This window comes from Sorex fumeus, unplaced genomic scaffold, assembly GCF_029834395.1.
Source record: "Sorex fumeus unplaced genomic scaffold, SorFum_2.1 ptg000063l, whole genome shotgun sequence".
Taxonomy (NCBI): Eukaryota; Metazoa; Chordata; class Mammalia; order Eulipotyphla; family Soricidae; genus Sorex; species Sorex fumeus.
The window spans coordinates 50,357,311-50,377,513 of NW_026606120.1; the positions used below are offsets into that span (position 1 = coordinate 50,357,311).

The following is a 20,203-nucleotide window of genomic DNA, read 5'->3' on the forward strand; positions in this document are numbered from 1 at the left end:
GATTAGTGAATGCTAGCATTTGAAAGCTGATTTCTGTGGTTAATGAAAAATAGAACTAAAGGAGAGCCAGAGCGATGGCGCAGCAGGTAGGGCTTGCACACAGCCAGCCTTGGTTTGATCCCTAGCACCACATATGCTCCCCTGAGCCCCCACCAGGAGTGATCCCTGAGCACCACTGGGTGTGACTCAAAAGCAAAACAAAAAAATCAGTAACCATCTTTGTTTAGACCTAGGTGATTTTATTAGTTTAAAAATACATGCGATGGGGGGCAGGAGGGATACTGGGACCCGTGGTGGTGGAAAATGGGCACTGGTGAAGGGATGGGTACTTGATCATTGTGCAACTGAGACCCAAGCACAAAAATTTATGTCTACCACTGTACCTCATGGTGTTTAATAAAAAATAATAATAAAAATATAATAATAAAATAAAATAATAAAAAAATATATGCATTTTGCTCAGAGACATTGCTCAATAGGCTGAAGCATCATTTGAGAGGGCCAGGTTTGATTCCCCAACACCACATATTGTCTCCTGAGCACTGAGACAAAAATAACCTCTAAGCACCACTGAGTGAGACCCCAAAATAAACCGTGACAACAAAAAAAATTGCAAATTTTAAGTGTTAAATTTTTCCACACTGTGGTAACTTTTTAAGGGAAATTAATATTAAAATTTATACTAACATGGGGTTTAGGGAAATCTTGTTCTTTTAAGCTTTAAATTGCTGTGAGGAATAGACTTTTATTTTTTTATTTTTTAAAGTTCTAAGTTTTTTTTTTTAATGAATCACTGTGAGATAGACCCTTACAAAGCTGTTTGTGATTAGGTTTCAGTCATACAATGTTCCAACACCCATCCGTCCACCAGTGTACATTTCCTAGCACCAGTGTCTCCAGGTTCCCTCCCATCACACCCCACCCTTTATGGCAGACACTTCTCTCTCTCTCTCTCTCTCTCTCTATCTCCCCCCCCTCTCCCTCCCTCTCCCTCTCCCTCTCCCTCTCCCTCTCCCTCTCCCTCTCCCTCTCCCTCTCCCTCTTCCTCTCCCTCTCCCTCTCCCTTCCTCCCTCCCTCCGTCCCTTCCTCCCTCCCTCCCTCTCCCCTTTTGGGCATTGTGGTTTGCAGTACAGATACTGAAAGGTTATCAGGTATATTCCTTACCTACTTTTAACCCTCAGCACTTGTCCAGCATGATATTTCCCGGCTATTATTGTCATACTGGTCCCTTCTCTATACCCTCTGCTCCACACACACTTGTGGTTGATTCCAATCATTGACCAGTCCTCCTAGCCCCTGTTTTACCTGAGAAGGTATTACTCTTACATATATAGATAGATAGATATGTATATTTTTTATACCACAAATGAGTGCAATCAAGGAATAGACTTTAAACAGTCACATAAATACATGTATAGACTGAAAAGTGTAGTGAGGAGTGGCTTATTTTATAGTACAAAGTAAATTAATTGCATGTGAATTGTAAATTGATTGCAAATTATGATTTCTAGTTCTGAAAAATGTGAATAGTGATTAGTAGTTTATTTCACTTATGACTTGAAATTTGAATCAAAAGTTTTTATTATATAAAAGTTTGAAAGATGCACATACAGAAGATAGATGCATTGCTCTACTGTCAGCAATTATCAACATGCTGTGATTCATCCTTTTTTTTTTTTTGGTAAAACTGTATATTAAGATGTGTAATAATTTTATATATTGCACAGGGAAATTTATTGGATAATCATGGTTTCTTTAATCTTCTAAATTATTAATTCCTCTAGATTTTCACAAGAAATATTTATTTTTATATGTATTCATACTTAAAATATCATTGACATGAGAAGAATATTTTTGAATTCAGAATTATGGAATATCCTAAATTTATGCTAACAATATTTTTGTGTTTTTGCTTTTCAGGTTGCAAGAATTGACTGTTTGTTCAGAAGACAATGTTGATGTTCATGATATAGAATTATTACAGTATATCAATGTAGATTGTGCAAAATTAAAACGACTTCTGAAGGGTAAGTTTAATTGCATATCGTATCACTGTACCACTGTCATCCCGTTGGTTGTCAAATCTCTGTTCCTCCCGGCCCAGAGATTTTAGCAGCCTCTTCTTACTCGTCTTTTCCCAACAATTGGAGGCTCTTTTAGGATCAGGGGAATGAGATCTATTGTCATTACTGTATTTGGCATATCGAATATGCCATGGGGAGCTTGCCAGGTTCTGCCTGTGTGGACGGGATACTCTCCGTAGCTTGCTGGACTCTCTGAGAAACATAAATGGATAGGAAGTTTCTTATAAAAACGCAAAGCAGCCATACGGTTGGAAAGCAACCTGGAGCGTGGCAGTGGTTGGGCAGTGGAGGTCGGCTGCCGGGGTTGGGTCCCTTGGGGTGGGGAGGGTTCTCACCCGCCCCACAGCCTGGCACAGAGTTTGGTATCTGAAATTAATCATTGGGTTGAAAAATTTATATTTTGGATATATTACACTACTTAAGTTTTGAAGTAGAACATCAAGAAATTTTTTTTTTTTTAGTTTTTTGGGTCACACCCAGCAATGTTGGGGGTTACTTCTGGCTTTGCACTCAGGACTTGGTGGTACTCAAGAGCCTTAACATACCAATTTGGGAACAGAGAGATGTCTTGATTGTTGTTGATCCTGGTTGAACCCTGGTACCCACCTGGTCTCCTGAGCAAAGCTGCATACAGTCTCGAAGCCACTGAATACCACTGAGTGGCCTGGATAATCCCTGGCACCCCTGTGCTGGTGAGACAGCTAGAGGTTATGAGTTTGATTCTGGCACCACATATCACCCACAATCCAGCATCACTAGGGAGATTTTGGTGGCTCCCAGCAGTGTTCAGCCAAAGCTTTGCTGCATTGTCAGGTCCTATGATTGAAGTGCCAGACCTAGTTTAGGAGTGGATCCTGGGGCCCTGAACACCTCTGGTGAGATCCCCACCCTTAACAATAAATTGTTATTTAAAACATGTCAGAGGAGGACAACTTACAACAACCTTTGCAGTTCAAGACATATTTTACTTTTATTTTAGTTTCATTGTGTTTTACTGAAACATATTTCCTGGATATCACACACAGTGTAGTTTTGATTTATACTGATTTTACCTTTACGTTGCTTACAGTAATAAAATAAAGATTGTGTGTTAAAAAAACTTGTTATTTTTACTAGTAGCTTTGAATTTTATTTGTGTTAACTATGTTTAGAGTTAATTTAAAACCATTTTTTTTTCAGAAACAGCATTTAAATTTAAAGCCTTAAAGAAGGTTGCCCAGTTAGCTGTTATAAATAGCCTTGAAAAAGTAAGTTATAACTACTCTGCTATTAAACTTTAGTTAATTTTTGGTTATAAATGTTATAAGTATTTCTGTCTTTTGTCACTGTCACTGTTCTCCTGTTGTTCATCGATTATCTCGAGCGGGCCCAGTAACGTCTCCATTGTGAGACTTGTTGTTACTGTGTTTGGCATATTGAATACATCACGGGTAGCTTGCCAGGCTTTGCCGAAGGCGAGATAGTCTCGATAGCTTGCCAGGCTCTCTGAGAGGGGCGGAGGAATCAAACCCGGCTCGGCCGTGTTGGCTGCTTGCAAGGCAAACGTCCTGCCCGCTGTGTTATCGCTCTACCCACTGTCTTTTGTATTTTAAATAAAAAAGTCATGGCTTGATTTGTAATTTAAGATTAAGTTTTAGAAAGAAAGCATTGCTGTATTATGAAGAGAATTAGAAGTTTGTGTATATAATTGGAGGTGTATGACATTTCACTTACTATGTTACAAAAATATGACTGTTTTACATGAAAAATTATGTTTTGGTCTTTTTAGGCATTTTGGAACTGGGTAGAAAATTATCCAGATGAATTTACAAAGCTATACCAGATTCCACAGACTGATATGGCTGGTAAGGATAAGTTTTGGTTTTTAATTTTTCTTATAAACTCTAATTTATGACCTAAATAAATCCTATTGCTTTCCAGATCATTTTTATATTTTGGTTTTGGGCCACATTGGTGATGCTCAGGGATTATTCCTGGTGGTGTTCCAGGTACCATATGGGATGCTGGGGATTGAACCCCCCGGGTCTGCCTCATGCGAGGCAAAATGCTCTACCTGCTGTAGAATTGCTCCAGCTTTGCTTTGTGAATTATTTTGTTATTAACTTGCTTTTACATTTTTCAACTGATGTCAAATAGGAAGTACTCTTTCTAGTATTTCTAAAAATGTCCCTGTTCCATTTCCTTTCCTTTGAGCAAACAGGAAAGAAGTTTGAAATGAAGCTATACTACTAGAGCTGTGATTTGGATATTTGGGACTTTCGTTGTTTTTGTGGGAAAGTAACTTCTTATGGTTTCAATTTTATATTTAGGGAGATGTGTAAAAATAGTAATATCCCTACCTAAATTCTTGAGTAGCACTTGCCAAAGCAGGGAATTAAATACTGAAGAATGTCAGTGATTCCTTTTGAAAAGATCTTCAGTCTTGGTTCCTTAGTTGCATAACAGTTTGCATAGTACTGCACCTGAAGACTAAATATAAGTTTCATCATTTTGAAAAGTGGTTGAATTTTCGATCACAGTAAATTATCTGATACTTAGACAATATGACACTGTTTTTCTGCTTATGTGAATGTATTTTAGTTGTTTAAATGAGCATCAGTTTTTTTTTTAAATCTGACTTTTGGAATTTGGAATTGTGCTTTTTGGGATTTTTTCCCTTCTCATCTGATAACATTAATATTTATATTTTTACTTAGAATGTGCAGAAAAACTATTTGACTTGGTGGATGGTTTTGCTGAAAGTACCAAACGGAAAGCAGCAGTTTGGCCGCTGCAAATCATTCTCCTTATCTTGTGTCCAGAAATAATCCAGGATATATCCAGGGACGTGGTTGATGAGAACAACATGAATAAGGTGAGGAAGTCAAAGTTATTTCCATTATATCCAGATGTGAAGTAGCTTATTTTACTCAAAGTGATTCCTAAATGCAGAGCCAGGAGTAAGCCCTGAATACAGCAAGGTGCTGCCCAAACACACACACACACACACACACACACACACACACACACACACACACACACACACACAAGAAAACAGTATTGAGATGGTAAAGCAGGTAAACCTCATGTCTTGCATGCTGCTGATCCAGGTTCAAACCCGGGTTTTATAGGCCGCATGAGCCAAGAGTGATTGCTGACCATAGAGCCAGGAGGTTTTTTTAAGAGGGTTTACTTTTGTTGTATATCTTGGGTCTGGGTACATGCACTCTTCAACTGTGGGAAACTCATGTCTGTGATTTTTTTGACTAGTTAGTGGTTCTTTGAGTTGCCTTCATATTTCTGAGGGATTCTGTTTATTCTTAAATTGCTCCTCTTGAACTCATCTCACAGTTTGCTGGTGTGCTGTTCATTTCTTTTCAGACCTTTCCCCATCTTCCGTTGTTTTCTAGAGGTTTCCTGCGTCTCATTTTGGGGCTCACCAACTACTCCTTCAGCTGTATTACTCTGTTGTGAGGTTTTCCATTGAGTTGGTGTTTTTCTGTTTGTTTCGTTTTTAATTTCACTTACCATGCTCTTCATTTCTCTCAGATCTGATTGTGGTTTTCTCATATCTGCTTTCACACAATCTCAATCCTGTGGTTTACGACTTCCTGTATGGTTGTGGTGGTTGGTTTATTGTTGTTGTTGTTTGTTTTGTTTGAGCTCATTAGTCATCCTCATCATGGTATCTCAGTGGTCAATATCTGATAAGTTACAGAACTAGTTGGTATTGTTAGAGCCTTCTGTGCTCTGATCCTTATGCATCTTTGATCTTCTAGGGGGCCTTCCTGTTGTGTCTGCTGTGTTCTGAGGGTGAAACTTTCTAGTTCATTCTCTTGGGGAATTCTCTGAGGGTTTAGGCTGAAGTGTGCTGTTTTCCTTCCTATTGGTCCTCACCTAGTTATAGGAGGTATTAGTGTATGTAGTTTGAGATACAGTTAGTTTAGGTGTCATATCGCTGTGTCAGGACTGGAACTGGTCTCAGCTTCATGCAAGGTGTATATACCTTCACTCCTATACTATTTCTCTGTTTCCTTGGAGAAGTTTTTTTGTTTGTTTTTGCTAGATAGATATTTAAATTTTGTACCTAAGGCTGGAGCAATAGCACAGTGTGTAGGTCGTTGGCCTTGCATGCAGCCGACCCACGTTTTATTCCTCTGTCCCTCTTGGAGAGTCCAGCAAGCTACCAAGAGTATCCCTCCCACATGACAGAGCCTTGCAAGCTACCCGTGACGTATTCGATATGCCAAAAAAACAGTAACAAGTCGCACAATGGAGACGTTACGGGTGCCAGCTCAAAAAAAATCGATGAACAATGGGAGGACATTGCTACCCAGGAAGAAGCTCATTTTTTTTTTTAATTTTTATTAGTGAGACATCATGAGGTACGGTTGTACACTTACAAATTTTTGTGCTTCGGTTTCAATTATACAATGATCAAATACCCATCCCTCTGCCAGTGCCCATTTCCCTCCACCACGGATCCCAGTATCCTTCCCATCCCCATTCCACCATCCCACCCTGCCTCTGTGGCAGGGCATTCCCTTTTGTTCTCTTTCTCTTATTGGGTGTTGTGGTTTGCAAAAGAGGCAACAGGTGACAATCATGTTTGGTCTATAGTCTACTTTCAGCATGCTTCTCCCATCCTGGGAGGATCATCCCAACACCCTTTATTTGGTGTTCCCTTCTCTATCTGAAGCTCATTCTTTTTTAATCCTCTACATTTTTGCTCAGAATTCTCCTTCCCAACTTTCTGTTTATTCATTTTATTTAGAAATAATTTGCATAACAGATAATTCACTCCTAAAAATGATTTTTCTTTTTTAAAATTGTCAACGTTATGGCTTACAGTAGTGTTAGTATTAGTTTAAGGCCTAAGTGTTTAAGGCTACACTTGCCACCAGGGAATCCAGCATCCCTCTACCACTGTCTGTTATGTTCTTTTCCAGCCCCCTCCCTGTTCCTGTGCTTCATGAGCTCAGTTCTTATAGGTAGAGTCTCAGGGTCTTATCATTGGCTATTTTTTTTCCTTTTCTATGTCTGATGCACTCTTTTAGCAAGATAACCTCTATTTCCCTCCACATTGCATAAATTGCAAGATTTGATATTTTTATAGCTGAGTAATCTGTTTTATGTACATCTATATATACACATATATATATCTCACAATTTTTTGCCTATTCATCTGTCATTGAGAACAAATTATTTTTTGTGCTGAGGATTGAAATGGGGCTTCATACATGCAAAGCAAATGATATACCACTGAACTACATTCCAGATTAGAAATGTTTTTTTCCATTAAAATATTAAATAGAAATTAATACTATTTTGAGAGTTCTCAATATAGATTCCTTATCAAATCATATGTTGCTGTACTTTTTTTTTCCTTTTAATTCCCTGACACAGAGCCTGGAGTGAACTCCTGCCACAGCTGAGTCTGACCCAAATGCAAAAAAGGAAAAAAAAAGCAACCCCCACACCAAAAATGAAAGCAGAAATTCTTTTCCCAAAAACATGTGCCTACTCTAAATGACCTTTAAAGCCAGTATGTATTATTTTCTAGTGTCAGTTAAAATTACAAGATCTCTCTCTCTTTTTCTGACACACACACACACACACACACACACACACACACACACACACATATTACTAGCAGCCCCCAAAGTACCAAACCCAGGTTCTGCACAAACCAAACATAAGCTCCGACCCTTTGAACTATGTTTACAGACACTCTTTTATTCCTATAACCTTTATGTATCTACAAAAACAGTAGTAGTCTCACTTTTAATTGATATTTTTTGGTGTTTGAATCTTTTTATTTTATTCTAAAGGTTTGTCAAGATTTCTTGGCCTTTTGAAAAGAAATGGCCTTAGATTTTATTGGTTTACTAGTTTACATTTTTTCTTTATTTTTGCTCTACTTTTTATTTCCTTACTTCTAACTTTGGGTTTAGTTTCACTTTTTTATTTACTTAAGATACAGTTTACTTATTGATTGTGATTGTTCTTTTATAGAGTAAGCATTTCCAACTGTAAATTTTCCTCTTAGCATTGCTTTTGCTATAATCCTTAAGTTTTGGTATGTTGTGTTTTATTTGTGAATTTTCCAGTTTTTCTTCTTTTTATTTGTAGTTTCGTTATGATAAGAAAAATATTTTATATGATTTCAATCCACATTTATTGACTTGTTTTATGACATAATGTGGTCTTTTTTGGAGCTGGTTCCATGTTCTTGAGAACAGGAATTATGCTATTTGGTGAATTTAGTTTTCAACATCTTATATTTGAGAGTAGGTGAGTGGAGGCAGGAAATTTTCTTTTTTTTATTTTAGGAGAACTAAGGGAAGAAATTTGTCAGTTGTAAGGAGGGCTTGAACTTTCAAGAATTGGTAACTTTTTCTAAGGAATACAAATTAGAACCGTCAATCACTCTAAAGTATGTACTTAGAAGGCTAAAGGTTGATATAACCTGAACTTTTAGATAAGGATGACCAGTTTGAGAAAAGTCATATAATCAAGATAGTTTAATATTTAGAAATTTAAGGTATAATCAGATAAAATCAGATAGGTCCACTCCTTTGCCGAAGAATGACTGTTTTTTATGTTCTTTTAAGACTGGACAGACAACCCAAAGGGTGAATGCACATGTTTTGCATGTAGTAGGCTTGGGTTTGATTCTCAACACTGCATGGTTCTCTGGGAGTAAGCATTAGGTGTGGAGTAACTCCCGAACAGTGCTGGGTATGGCACAAAAACCAAACAAAAATTTAAGTCAAGAACAGATTCTGGATTTTTGAATTTGAGAAGTATTTCAGAGATGATAAGTGATGAAAATTTAAAACCACAAATATCAATTATGTATTTTTAAAAGTATGACTTTTAGAGACTGATGATTTTCTTTTTTATTGTATAACTTTGACGTTTAAAACTTTGTATGCCCTCTTACTATATTTGAACTCTAGAAGTTGTTTCTGGACAGTCTACGGAAAGCCCTTGCTGGCCATGGGGGAAGCAGGCAGCTGACAGAGAGTGCTGCCATCGCTTGTGTCAAGCTGTGCAAAGCAAGTACTTACATCAACTGGGAAGACAATTCTGTCATTTTCCTGCTAGTGCAGTCCATGGTGGTTGATCTTAAGGTAACGTTCTTAATATTTCCTCATTTCAAATTTAAATTGTTTTGAAAAACAAACTCCTAGTGCAGTTATTTCACCCTATCATTTTCAAAGTACATTGCTAGCCATGAAGTTCTAAATCTCTGATTTCAAGTTCAGACGAATTGGTTTTGTTGTTCAGGCTAAAGTAACTTTGAATATAAAAAAATAAAATTGTCTTAAATTACCATAAATATCCTTACTTGGATTTTATGCAGTACAAAACTTAGTCTGAGAGGAATTATGAATGGTATAGGATTTTAACAGACAGATAAACCAGTGCTCTGTACTTCTGGCAAGTGAAAGTAATTGCTGTTTTGTTAATGTTATTAAATACTTGGGAGAATAAACTATTTAACTGCTTAAAAACTTTTTGTTTTCTATTAATGTTTCCAATAGAACCTGCTTTTTAATCCAAGTAAACCATTCTCAAGAGGCAGTCAGCCTGCAGATGTGGATTTAATGATTGATTGTCTTGTTTCTTGCTTTCGTATAAGCCCTCACAACAACCAACACTTTAAGGTAAGGACATTTGTTAGGCTTTCTAAGGCTATTGATTCTTTATAAGTGTTGAATAACTAAAAATATTAACTGGTTACACCTCTGTTGCCATTTCTCAATATTACATGTTAATGTTTATTTTAAGATTGTAAAATTACATTGTTTTTCAAAGAAATTTCTCTTTGTTGTTCTTTTTTCCTAATTTGCATTGCAATTTATTTCAAAATAGTCTCTTTTTGTATTTTTTCCTCTTTCCTCTGTAGATCTGCTTGGCTCAGAATTCTCCTTCTACATTTCACTATGTGCTGGTAAATTCACTCCATCGAATCATCACCAATGTAAGTCCAAAAGGTATTGCTAAATTACTTAATTTTTTTCTTTCCTTTTTATGTTTTTTTTTAGAATGAAATTCTTGGTTCACCTAAGACTCTGAACTTAGATGAATAATCTACATAATAATCTAGGAAGAAATCTAACAGTTGGTTATATCTAATAACTGATATACAATTCTATTTTTACCTTTAGTTTTAACCGTAGAACCCTTATTGAGTAAAGTGGAAATAATAAGATACTTTGGAAAGGTTAAATCTAAAACACTTATTTTTTCTCAAGAGCCCTTGGGAGACAGTGCCACTGAAAATATAAATAAACATTTTAATCCCGGAGCTCTTTATGTGTATGTATACACACCATCTCTTTTCCAACCTTTAATCTGCCTTGTCATAATTTAAGTTCTAAGAAAATAATTTTTACATTGTAGTCCAGTCTGGTACATTTAAGAAAAATGGTGAGATGGTGGGTGGATGGGCTGATACATTATGATGCATTACTTTTCAGATTTTTTTCTCATGTGCATGTTATTTATTTTGTTTGATGTACCACACCGGATGGTGCTTAGGGCTTTACTCCTGGCTCTGCATTTGGGGACACTTCAGATGGTGTTTGGGGGATCATATGGAGTGCTAGGGATCAAATTTGATTGGCCTCATACAAGGCAAGCACCCTATCCACTATTGTCTCCCTGAACCCAATTTTTTTGTAGAAAATTAAAAAAAATTTTTTTTCTTAAGAGTACAGTGTTTTGGGGCTAGAGCAATAGTTCAGCATGTAGGGCATTTGCCTTGCACGCAGCTGACTCTGGTTTGATTCCCAGCATCCCATATTCCATATGGTCACCTGAGCACTGCCAGGAGTGATTCCTGAGTGCAGAGCCAGGAATAACCCCTGACCGCAAAAAAAAAAAAAAGCAAAAACAGACAAACAAAAAGACTACTACATTTTCCTTATGCTGTTGCACACTGTATAAACCTATTCTAAGTCTAATCAAAAAAGCCTTTCTCAGGGATTACTCCTGACTCTGTGCTCAGGAATTACTCCTGGTGGTGCGTGGGGGACCATATGGGGTTGAACCCAGGTCCGCCTCATGCAAGGCAAATGCCCACCTGTTGTTATTTTCCAGCCCCAACAAAGCCTTTCTCTTAAAAAAAAAATGAGACCCTATTTGATGCTTCAGTTCAGTCTTTAAATAAATGAACTATTAATTCACTTAATTAAAGTTGTTGACCTGCAGAAGCTTATCAGACAAAATAAGCCTATCAAAATGTACATGTGAAATGTTCTACTGATGTGAGTACATTAAGTAGAAAGATGGTAGAGCATTACCAGATTTGGATCATGGACTTAAAAAGTTCTCCTATGAGCAGTCATATTGTGGAGCTTCTCAGTAATTATGTATCACAATTCTATTTTTTCCCCCTTTACAAATATTCACCTTTATAAATCTGTTGCTTCACTTCTTTTTTGTTTTCCTCCTTTAAGAAAAGGGCTCTAATCATTTATTCCTCAGGTATGTTTATAGTTAAATCCCATTTTATTTTAAGAGTATGTTTCTGAAGAACACCTTCCTACTTCATTTGCTTTGGATGTGTTACTTAAAATAAGTACTGCCCACATATTATTTTATCCCTTCCTGCAGGAGAAAACAGCTATTAATAAAACTAGTGACACATAGTTTTTCTCAATGCAAGTGGCATTTTATACAGAACAATGATCTGTTGCACTAGACTGCCTTGTGCATTATCAGAGATTGAGCGTCTCCAGTCCTCATTTTATTAAATGCTGTTTTGCTACCTTCCTTTTTCACTCCCAGTCATTATGAAACATTAAAATGGGTGAGGGAGCGTGCTTTTCTCTCAGTTGAGTATCAGAGTCAAATTATAGGTGAAATAACATGAAATGCTATTTGTTCCAAATGGAAAGTTTTATGAATCAGATTGAAAATAAGGTATGTTTAAAAAAACACTTAATTTGCCTGTTTAACAAGTCAGGACGCTGTAAATTCTAGATTTACTCTCAAGGCTATTGGAGAGGGAAAAAAAATCCCTCATATTGTATGTAATTTGGAAAAAAATCCTTCTTGTTTCTGTGTTGGCTTAAAATTTACTAAAATTTAGAATGGATAGTCTTACACAAATGCTTAAAACTTGTATTTAGTAAATCCAAGCTATATAATTTTTTAACATTGTGGCTAGTTACTTTAATTGTGAAATATTTTTGTCTACAATTGAAAATATAGAGCACTTTCAAGCATGGACTTGGCACTGCTGTAAGTGGCTAAGCTGCTCCTTTGTGGGTTTAAAGCATGACTGGAGTGGTACTTCATGCATGCCTCAGTGTATGTGGTGAAGTGGTTGTGCATCCTTTTATTCTTCTACCAAGTACTGCATGTGTGAAGGTGGAGTGTGTCTGTATCAGAGGTCATGTCACTATAAATCTGTATCAAAATATATTGACTCATTGAAAAAAAATTAAACATCAGTAACCTGTCTGTGACCTAGTTTGAGAAGGTTGCACTAATTTGAATTGCAAAGTATCTTTTAAAAGTTAAATCTTAGATAATGATATATCATTTTAGATAATTTGATAATTTTTTTTCTAAGGTTTTAACTCCCCCTGGGTTGAGGCTACATAAGTGTCGAGATTTATGAACTGACAATTAGAGAATCTCACTGAATACAGTTAATCATAGAAAGAATTGGTCTTGAAATCACATGATTTTTTTTCTTATTTGGATTCCTAGTTTTTCACAGTGTGATTTTTTTTTTCCGTTAAGAAGTTTCTGGATCATTTTGCTTCAGAAGTTTTGTTTTTAAATGCTTATTTGACCAGTTCACTAATTTAAAAATTAATTGCATTCTCAAATAAGATAAGCTTTACTGATGAAATTTTGAGTGTTTATATTACTGGAGCGATAGCACAGCTGGTAGGGTGTTTGCCTTGCACACGGCCGACCCAGGTTCAATTCCTCTGTCTCTCTCGGAGAGCTTGGCAAGCTACTGGGAGTATCCCGCCCACGCGGTAGAGCCTGGCAAGCTACCGTGGTGTATTCAATATGCCAAAAACAGTAACAAGTCTCACAATGGAGACGTTACTAGTGCCTGCTCGAGCAAATTGATGAACAATGGGAGGACAGTGCTACAGTGCTACCTGGTAATAATAATACAGAGTTTTGTTTTGGTTTTAAGAAACATATTATTTTATAAGTACTATGTTTAGGACTAAGATAATTTTGCTGTGTCTTAGGAAATGTGGTAGTGTTGTGACTCTGAATTTTATTGTATCATTTTTCGTATGTTTCTAAAATTGTACTTATAATATTACCTTATCTTTTTTATTTTTATCTTTTTTGGGCTTGGGAAACCTCATAAGTGGTATTCAAGGGAACTGACGCCACACCCAGCAATTGTTTCTCACCAACTAGGCTGAATGGTTGAATGCTAGTACCCAAGGATGCAGTACAACTCAGGCCTTGAAGTACTGGGGGCTGTTTACCTCTCATTCCCTACAGTGCTGATGTGCCACCAGGGCCATACCCATTAGTGTTTGTAAGCCTCCAGAGAGAGCTATATTCAGCATTGCTCAGGGAGTCACATGGAGCTGAGCATCAAACCAGAGTTCCATGTACCCTAGCCTCCATGCTATCTCCCAAACATACTATTGCCTTTGAAAAATAATGATACACCATGAAAGATGAATTAGAGTTAAAATATGTGTTATATATTTAATCTAAGTTTTGTTTAGGTTAATTTAGATATGTTGTTAAAATTGGGGAAGTAAAGAATTACACATATATCTCAACCAAATATCTTAGCCACCATAAATATCTTAGTACCATTGGTCCATGTTATAGCTGTTATAATACTTAGTATTCTCTTTGTCTTTTATGCCAGTTTAGATGTTTAGTTTTATTTCACGTTTATTTTAGTTTTCATAAGTCTAGTTCAGATACTAAGAATGAGTTGAAAGTTATTTGGAAGGAGCCGATAGCACAGCGGGTAGGGCGTTTGCCTTGCACGCAGCCGACACAGCTGATCTGAGTTCGATTCCACCACCCCTCTCGGAGAGCCCGGGAAGCTACCAAGAGTATTTCTCCTGCACAGCAAAGCCTGGCAAGCTACCCATGATGTATTTGATGTGCCAAACACAGTAACAAGTCTCATAATGTTACTGGGCCCGCTCAAGCAAATCGATGAACAACGGGAGGACAGTGATAGTAATAGTGGCATAATCTGTTGAATTGTTATAGTTTGCTCATGTAACAAGAGTATAGTATAGCCATTTGTTTGGCAATAAATAATATTTGCAAAGAAGAAAAGACAAGTGTAATTGACAGGTTTCAGAAAGATTATACTAAGTGATTGTTAAAAATACTAAAATTTTTTAACAGTCACCTGATGCCTAGTTTCTTCTAATGCTTGCTTTATTTTAAAATGTATTTAAAAAATTTTTTTTTTTTTTTTGCTTTTTTTGAGTCACACCCGGTGATGCACAGGGGTTACTCCTGGCTTTGCACTCAGGAATTACCCCTGGCGGTGCTCAGGGGATTATATGGGATGCTGGGAATCAAACCTGGGTTGGCTGCGTGCAAGGCAAATGCCCTACCCACTGTGCTATCATTCCAGCCCCATATCTTTTATTTTTAACTTCAAAATGAATTAATTTGGACCAGGGATGTGGTTCAGTGGTAAACAAATGCTTTTCATATGTGAGAACCTGGATTTGATCCCTGGCACTACAAGATAATTTTTTTAATGAACAAATTTATGTTTTAGAAAAATATCAGTTAAGAAAATTACTAGATCTAAATCATAATCAAGTAATTAGTAGGATATACTTAGTACCGTGATACAGTTTCAGTAGCGATTAAAATAACATTATTTACAAGACCCAGGGACTCCCAGACACTTGGTTTAACCAAGCTCCCAGACACTTGGTTTAACCAAACCTCTTATGTCTAGTTCTCTCTCTCAGAGAACCCAGTAGGCTACCGAGAGTATCCTGCCCGCACAGCAGAGTCTGGCAATCTCCCTGTGGCGTATTTGTTAATGTCAAAACCCATTAACAATCATGGGTCTCATTCCCCTGACCCTAAAAGAACCTCCAATGTGGCACTTGCTGAAATCTCAGGGCTAGAATGTTACTGGTGCTTGCTTGAGGAAATCGATGAACAATGGGATGACAGTGATACAGTGATTAAAATAACATTAATTTGGAATGAAGTTATCTGAGATGCTATCTTTTAGTTTCTAACAAGATAACAATATACTAGTGTTTCATGTAGTGAGAACCTTATCTCAGTGAATTTTGTGATTATTCAGCTTTTGCTACTTAAAGCTAATTAATATACACTTTAAATCAGTGAACACATGAAAATTAGACTAGAATGATTACTTTGAAGAAATGAGATGATCAAATTGGTCAATAGTTAAGGTGTCTATTATATAATCAAACTAACAATCCATCATTTATTAGAAATTAGCTTTAATTAAGAGTTGAGGGAAAAGTAGAACCAAATAAAAAATCAAACTTCTCTTTTTTGGGGATTTTCTTCTTAAATAGAATATTATATATTCAATTTTCTAGTTTACTATCTAGTAAGTAAAATTTGTAATCCAGTATTTTGGCTTAAGGTAATATAACTTAGTATTACTCAAAGTATTTAGGGAATTGTTAGGTAAAAAATTTTAAACTTCAAAATTTTTTTCTTTCTGTTTTTTCTTTTTGGATCACACCCAGCGATGCTCAGGGGTTATTCCTGGCTGTGCACTCAGGAATTACTTCTGGCGGTGCTTGGGGGATGCCAGGAATTGAACCTGGGTCGGCTGTGTGCAAGGCAAATGCCATACCCATTGTACTATTGCTCCGGCTTCCAAACTTTGAGAATTTAAATAAATTAGTTTTGAATAAGAAGGAACCTAGGAACAGGACTTCATGTTCTATAAAATTTCTTTTATCTAAATTCTTTTTAATTGCCATTTTAATATATTATTGCTTTGTTATTGTTTCTTACAATAAGTGTTTTAATTTGTATGCACTCCATATGTAGAGATTTTCCTTTGTGTTAATAGAGAAGCTTTATAGTTTCAGTGTTTTGTGTAACTTATTTTTTATAATGTGGGAATTTCTTTTAAAGATAAGCTTTCAAACTGAGAAAACACCAAAAACTTCAATAAAAACTAAACAGGTTGGGGGCTGGAAAGATATTATTGGGGGGGGGGGTCAGGTGCTTTTCTTGAATGCAGTTCACCCCGGTTCTATTCCTGCACTTTCTGTAGTTTACCAAGCACTCCCAGGAGTGACCCTTGAGTGCAGTTTCAGGAATATTCCCTGATTTCTTCCTGGTGTGGCCCTTGGACCCCAGGGAACAAAACTCAAACTAAACAGATTAAGTCAAAATAGAAAAATATTTGCACAAAAAAATTTAGATGATGTTTGTCTTGTGGTGATCATTAGCCTTTCATATATTGTGCCATCATTGTGTATCAGTTAAAAATGATAGATTTATGATTTCATTTACTAATTTCATATTACAATTCTCATTATTTATAGGTAAATAAGTACTTGCCACATATTATTTCAACATTGTGTTGAACCACTAATCTCATTTTTTGAGTGCTGTATGTGTCTGTGTATGCCAGGAATTGAACTCAAGGCCTAATGCATTCCGAGGCATTCATTCTACCACCAGTTTAAATCCTAGGACCTCTAATTTCTTTTAATGCTTTGATAATAATAACATTATCTGGAGAGATATGTCCTGTATATGCATATGTTTTTGAAAGGTATGAGACATTAAATATTTTAAAAAGATAAGCTACAGAAACTACAAAATAAAGACTGAAGATTTTATTCAGATTCATTGACTTACCACTAAGTATAGTATACTCTCATTTGTTCATACTCATTAAGTGGGTGATTTGTCTTGTTTTCATTGTATTTTAAATAGATGTATGGTTAAGTGTGTGATATTGGACATTATGAAATTTGGAAATCATGGTTTGTGTTTGCATGGCCTTAGAAATTTCTCACAAAAGGATTAAAATAAAAGCTACAGTGATTGCTTGCACATATAACTCAAGCAACTGTACTTCTCCTTTATTGTGGTTTCTGTTTTTCTCCAGTCTGCACTGGATTGGTGGCCTAAGATTGATGCAGTATATTGCCACTCAGTTGAACTTCGAAATATGTTTGGCGAAACGCTTCATAAAGCAGTGCAAGGTTGTGGGACACACCCACCAATACGAATGGCACCGGTAAGATAAATCATGAATTTTGAGCCCCACATTTTTCTATTAATTTCAGTGCCTTTATCCTGTTTATGATATCTTTGATTTTTTAAGAAAATCAAGTGAGTTCTTTTCTGTAAATATTATGTCATTGTATACTGCAATATTGTTGCATTACTAATTAATGTTTGTCTTTCTCGATTTGAGTTGATTGAATTTTTTGTAAAATTTCTCACAAAATATTAAAATCTTAATGAGTGTCCTTTACTCTTCTTTTTTATAGTTTATCTCATTTTAACCTCCTTATGAATAAAAATATTTTTATTATCTTCTCATCTTTTGAGAATGTATAAGGTAACCTGATTCCTGGGTTAGAGTAAATGTTCTTTTTTTCCCATTAGATGCTGAATGTGGCATATAGAAAATTTAAAAATGAGATGTTTTCCTGTAAAATAACTTTCTTATTGCAGAAAATGTGTTTTAAAATGTTTAGAAATAATAATTTTATATTAAAGTTTGCGTTTTAACTTTAAAATTTTTCAAATTAGGTATTCTAACAGGTTAAAACTCGTAATGTGAAATTTTAAAACTCATGGAACCAATTAAAACAGACAATTATAGCATTGTAGAAATCATTTCTTGATATTTATATATAGCAAGAGTATTATACATGGCAACTCTTGGCATTGATTGGTGGTGCTTTGTCTTCTGCTTCTTATTTTCTATTCTTATTGGCTGCTGTCGCTCACATGATCAGATGCCAACCAGTCACTGTTTTGCATGGCAGTGGGCTTCTGTGGCTGTAAGTATAAACCATTGTAACTACCTCAGAAAAGTCCCTGGTTTATTTGACTTTTCTGTGTATAGTTACTGTTATAATCACATCATGTTCTCTCAAATGAAAATGTAGTATTTATTTTTAACCTCTTGTTTATATATAATAACTTAGCCATCTCACACTTTATACTTTAAACAGTGCCCTCCATGGCATGCTCCTCTTTTTTCAAGTTCTCTTAGTCAATAAAATATCTTGGTTTTGTACAATTGTCATTCAAAATTCTTATCCAGTTACCAGTAATTACTTTGGAGACTTTGTTTTAGATTTTTAAGTAGAGACATTTACTCTGCAGATGTTTTTAGATCATTTAGCTTAAACAGTTATAGCCAAAGGAATAGGGCAATTATATTTTACTAAAATGCAAAATTATTCTTTGTTTACTATATTTTTTATATAAAATAACGTGAAATAAATTTAAAAAGTATTCACTGGTTCATTTATTCATTCCAGATATTTTTTGGAAACTTAGACTTTCCTTGACTTTTTTTTTTTTATTAAGTTTTCTACCTCACTAGAAAACTAATAGAACTTAGTGGCAAGTTACTACTCACTTCCTACTTAAAGTTTACTAATCATCTGTAGTTAAATGTGCTGGCATGAGACTTAAAGAAGATATAACTAAAATATTCTTTTGAACAAAGACAAAATTAGATTGGTGGGTTAAAATTTTAAAGATATTTAGCCCAAGTTATTACCTAATTGCACGATCTATGTACTGTGCTATGGGTCGCTATTTTATAAAAGCCATAGTTAGACTTCTTTTGGCACAAACACAACATGATGAAAATGTAGTTTTTTAAATTAAAAAAATGTATTCACCATGATTCATAATTTTACATTAGTGTCAATGATGGAGGTTTCTTGAATACAGCATTCTAACACAACACCCCCTATTGGAGTGTCCATTTCTCTCTACCTTTGTTTCACAGTCTCCACCTAATCTTTTCCCCCTTATGTCTTACTGTCATAATAAGCTCAGTTTTGTAAATCAGCTCATAGATTTTGTTGCTTTCATCCTTCTGTTGCTTTCTTACTATGCATATTGCATACCCTTCAGTTCCATCCACATTGTGGCAAATTGCATGGTTTTATCTTTTCTTATAGCTGGGTAGAGTTCCATTGTGTATATATACCATAGTTTCTCTATCCAGTCATCTATTCTAGACACTTGGGTTGTTTCCAGATTGTGAATAGTGCTGCAATGAACATAGGAATGCAAATGTCTTTTCTGACTAGAGTTTTTGTACCCTTTGGCCAAGATGCCCAGAAGTGGAATTGCTGGATCATATGGAAGCTAAATTTTTAGTTTTTTGTAGAGTGTCCATATTGTTTTATAAAAGAATTTGTGTGAGCGATTTGTATGTATTATTTTTAAATTGAAAATAGTAGTGTGCATTGGATTTTAAAAGATATATTGTTTTATTTTTTCATTTGATTTTGTTTGGGGGCGACACCTGATGGTGTTCAGGCTGTACTTCTGCCTCTGTGCTTAAGGATCACAGCTGCTGGGCCCAGGAAACCATTTGGAGTGCTGGGGATTGAACCCAGGTTGGTCACGTGCAAGGCAAAAGCCTTGCCCACTGTATATCACTCTGGCCCCTGGTTTAAATTTTTAGCAGGGATTCCACCCAGTGTTGTAGGGGACCCAAGACCAACCCTGGTGATGATTGACTCAGCAGTTGGGGCTTCATGGTATGGTGCTGAGATGCCACCTGGTAGTGCTTAGAGGTTTATTTCAGTGCTGGGGCTCAAACTAGGGCTTCACACATGCTAGACATGAGATACCTCTTTAACTACCAAATGAGTCTTAAGTCGTTCATACTCACTAGTGTTTACATCTCAGTTTTTGTATGTGTTAATAATTCTATTTGATATCTAATTGTATATGGACCCTCAAACTATGCTCAGGAGACCCAGGGCCACTTATTGCTATACACAGCATATAATGTCTAAAAGTACAACTTTCTGGCTAATTTTCTTAGCATGGATAATAGCAAATTTAATATAGAATAATTATTTGGAAGAATTATTTAGAATTTGGATGATCCTCTTAAACCTAGAGAGTGAAAAGCCAGACAGTAAAT

At 35.9% G+C, this 20,203-nt stretch overlaps 1 protein-coding gene across 9 annotated transcripts in view; it reads left to right on the plus strand.

The window, feature by feature from the left end:
* NF1 (neurofibromin 1) overlaps positions 1-20,203 on the plus strand; it is a 300,188-nt gene that overhangs the window by 84,156 nt on the left and 195,829 nt on the right. For 4 of the 9 annotated variants that reach the window (XM_056127967.1, XM_056127959.1, XM_056127963.1 and 1 more), the window contains exons 5-14: positions 1,922-2,028; positions 3,265-3,332; positions 3,854-3,929; positions 4,782-4,939; positions 9,027-9,200; positions 9,615-9,737; positions 9,980-10,054; positions 12,292-12,321; positions 17,177-17,308; positions 18,039-18,083. In XM_056127967.1, the coding sequence (XP_055983942.1) occupies positions 1,922-2,028; positions 3,265-3,332; positions 3,854-3,929; positions 4,782-4,939; positions 9,027-9,200; positions 9,615-9,737; positions 9,980-10,054; positions 12,292-12,321; positions 17,177-17,308; positions 18,039-18,083 (988 nt within the window). The remainder of the gene's footprint in view (positions 1-1,921; positions 2,029-3,264; positions 3,333-3,853; positions 3,930-4,781; positions 4,940-9,026; positions 9,201-9,614; positions 9,738-9,979; positions 10,055-12,291; positions 12,322-17,176; positions 17,309-18,038; positions 18,084-20,203) is intronic. The other 5 variants (XM_056127964.1, XM_056127965.1, XM_056127966.1 and 2 more) reach the window with 3 other exon arrangements.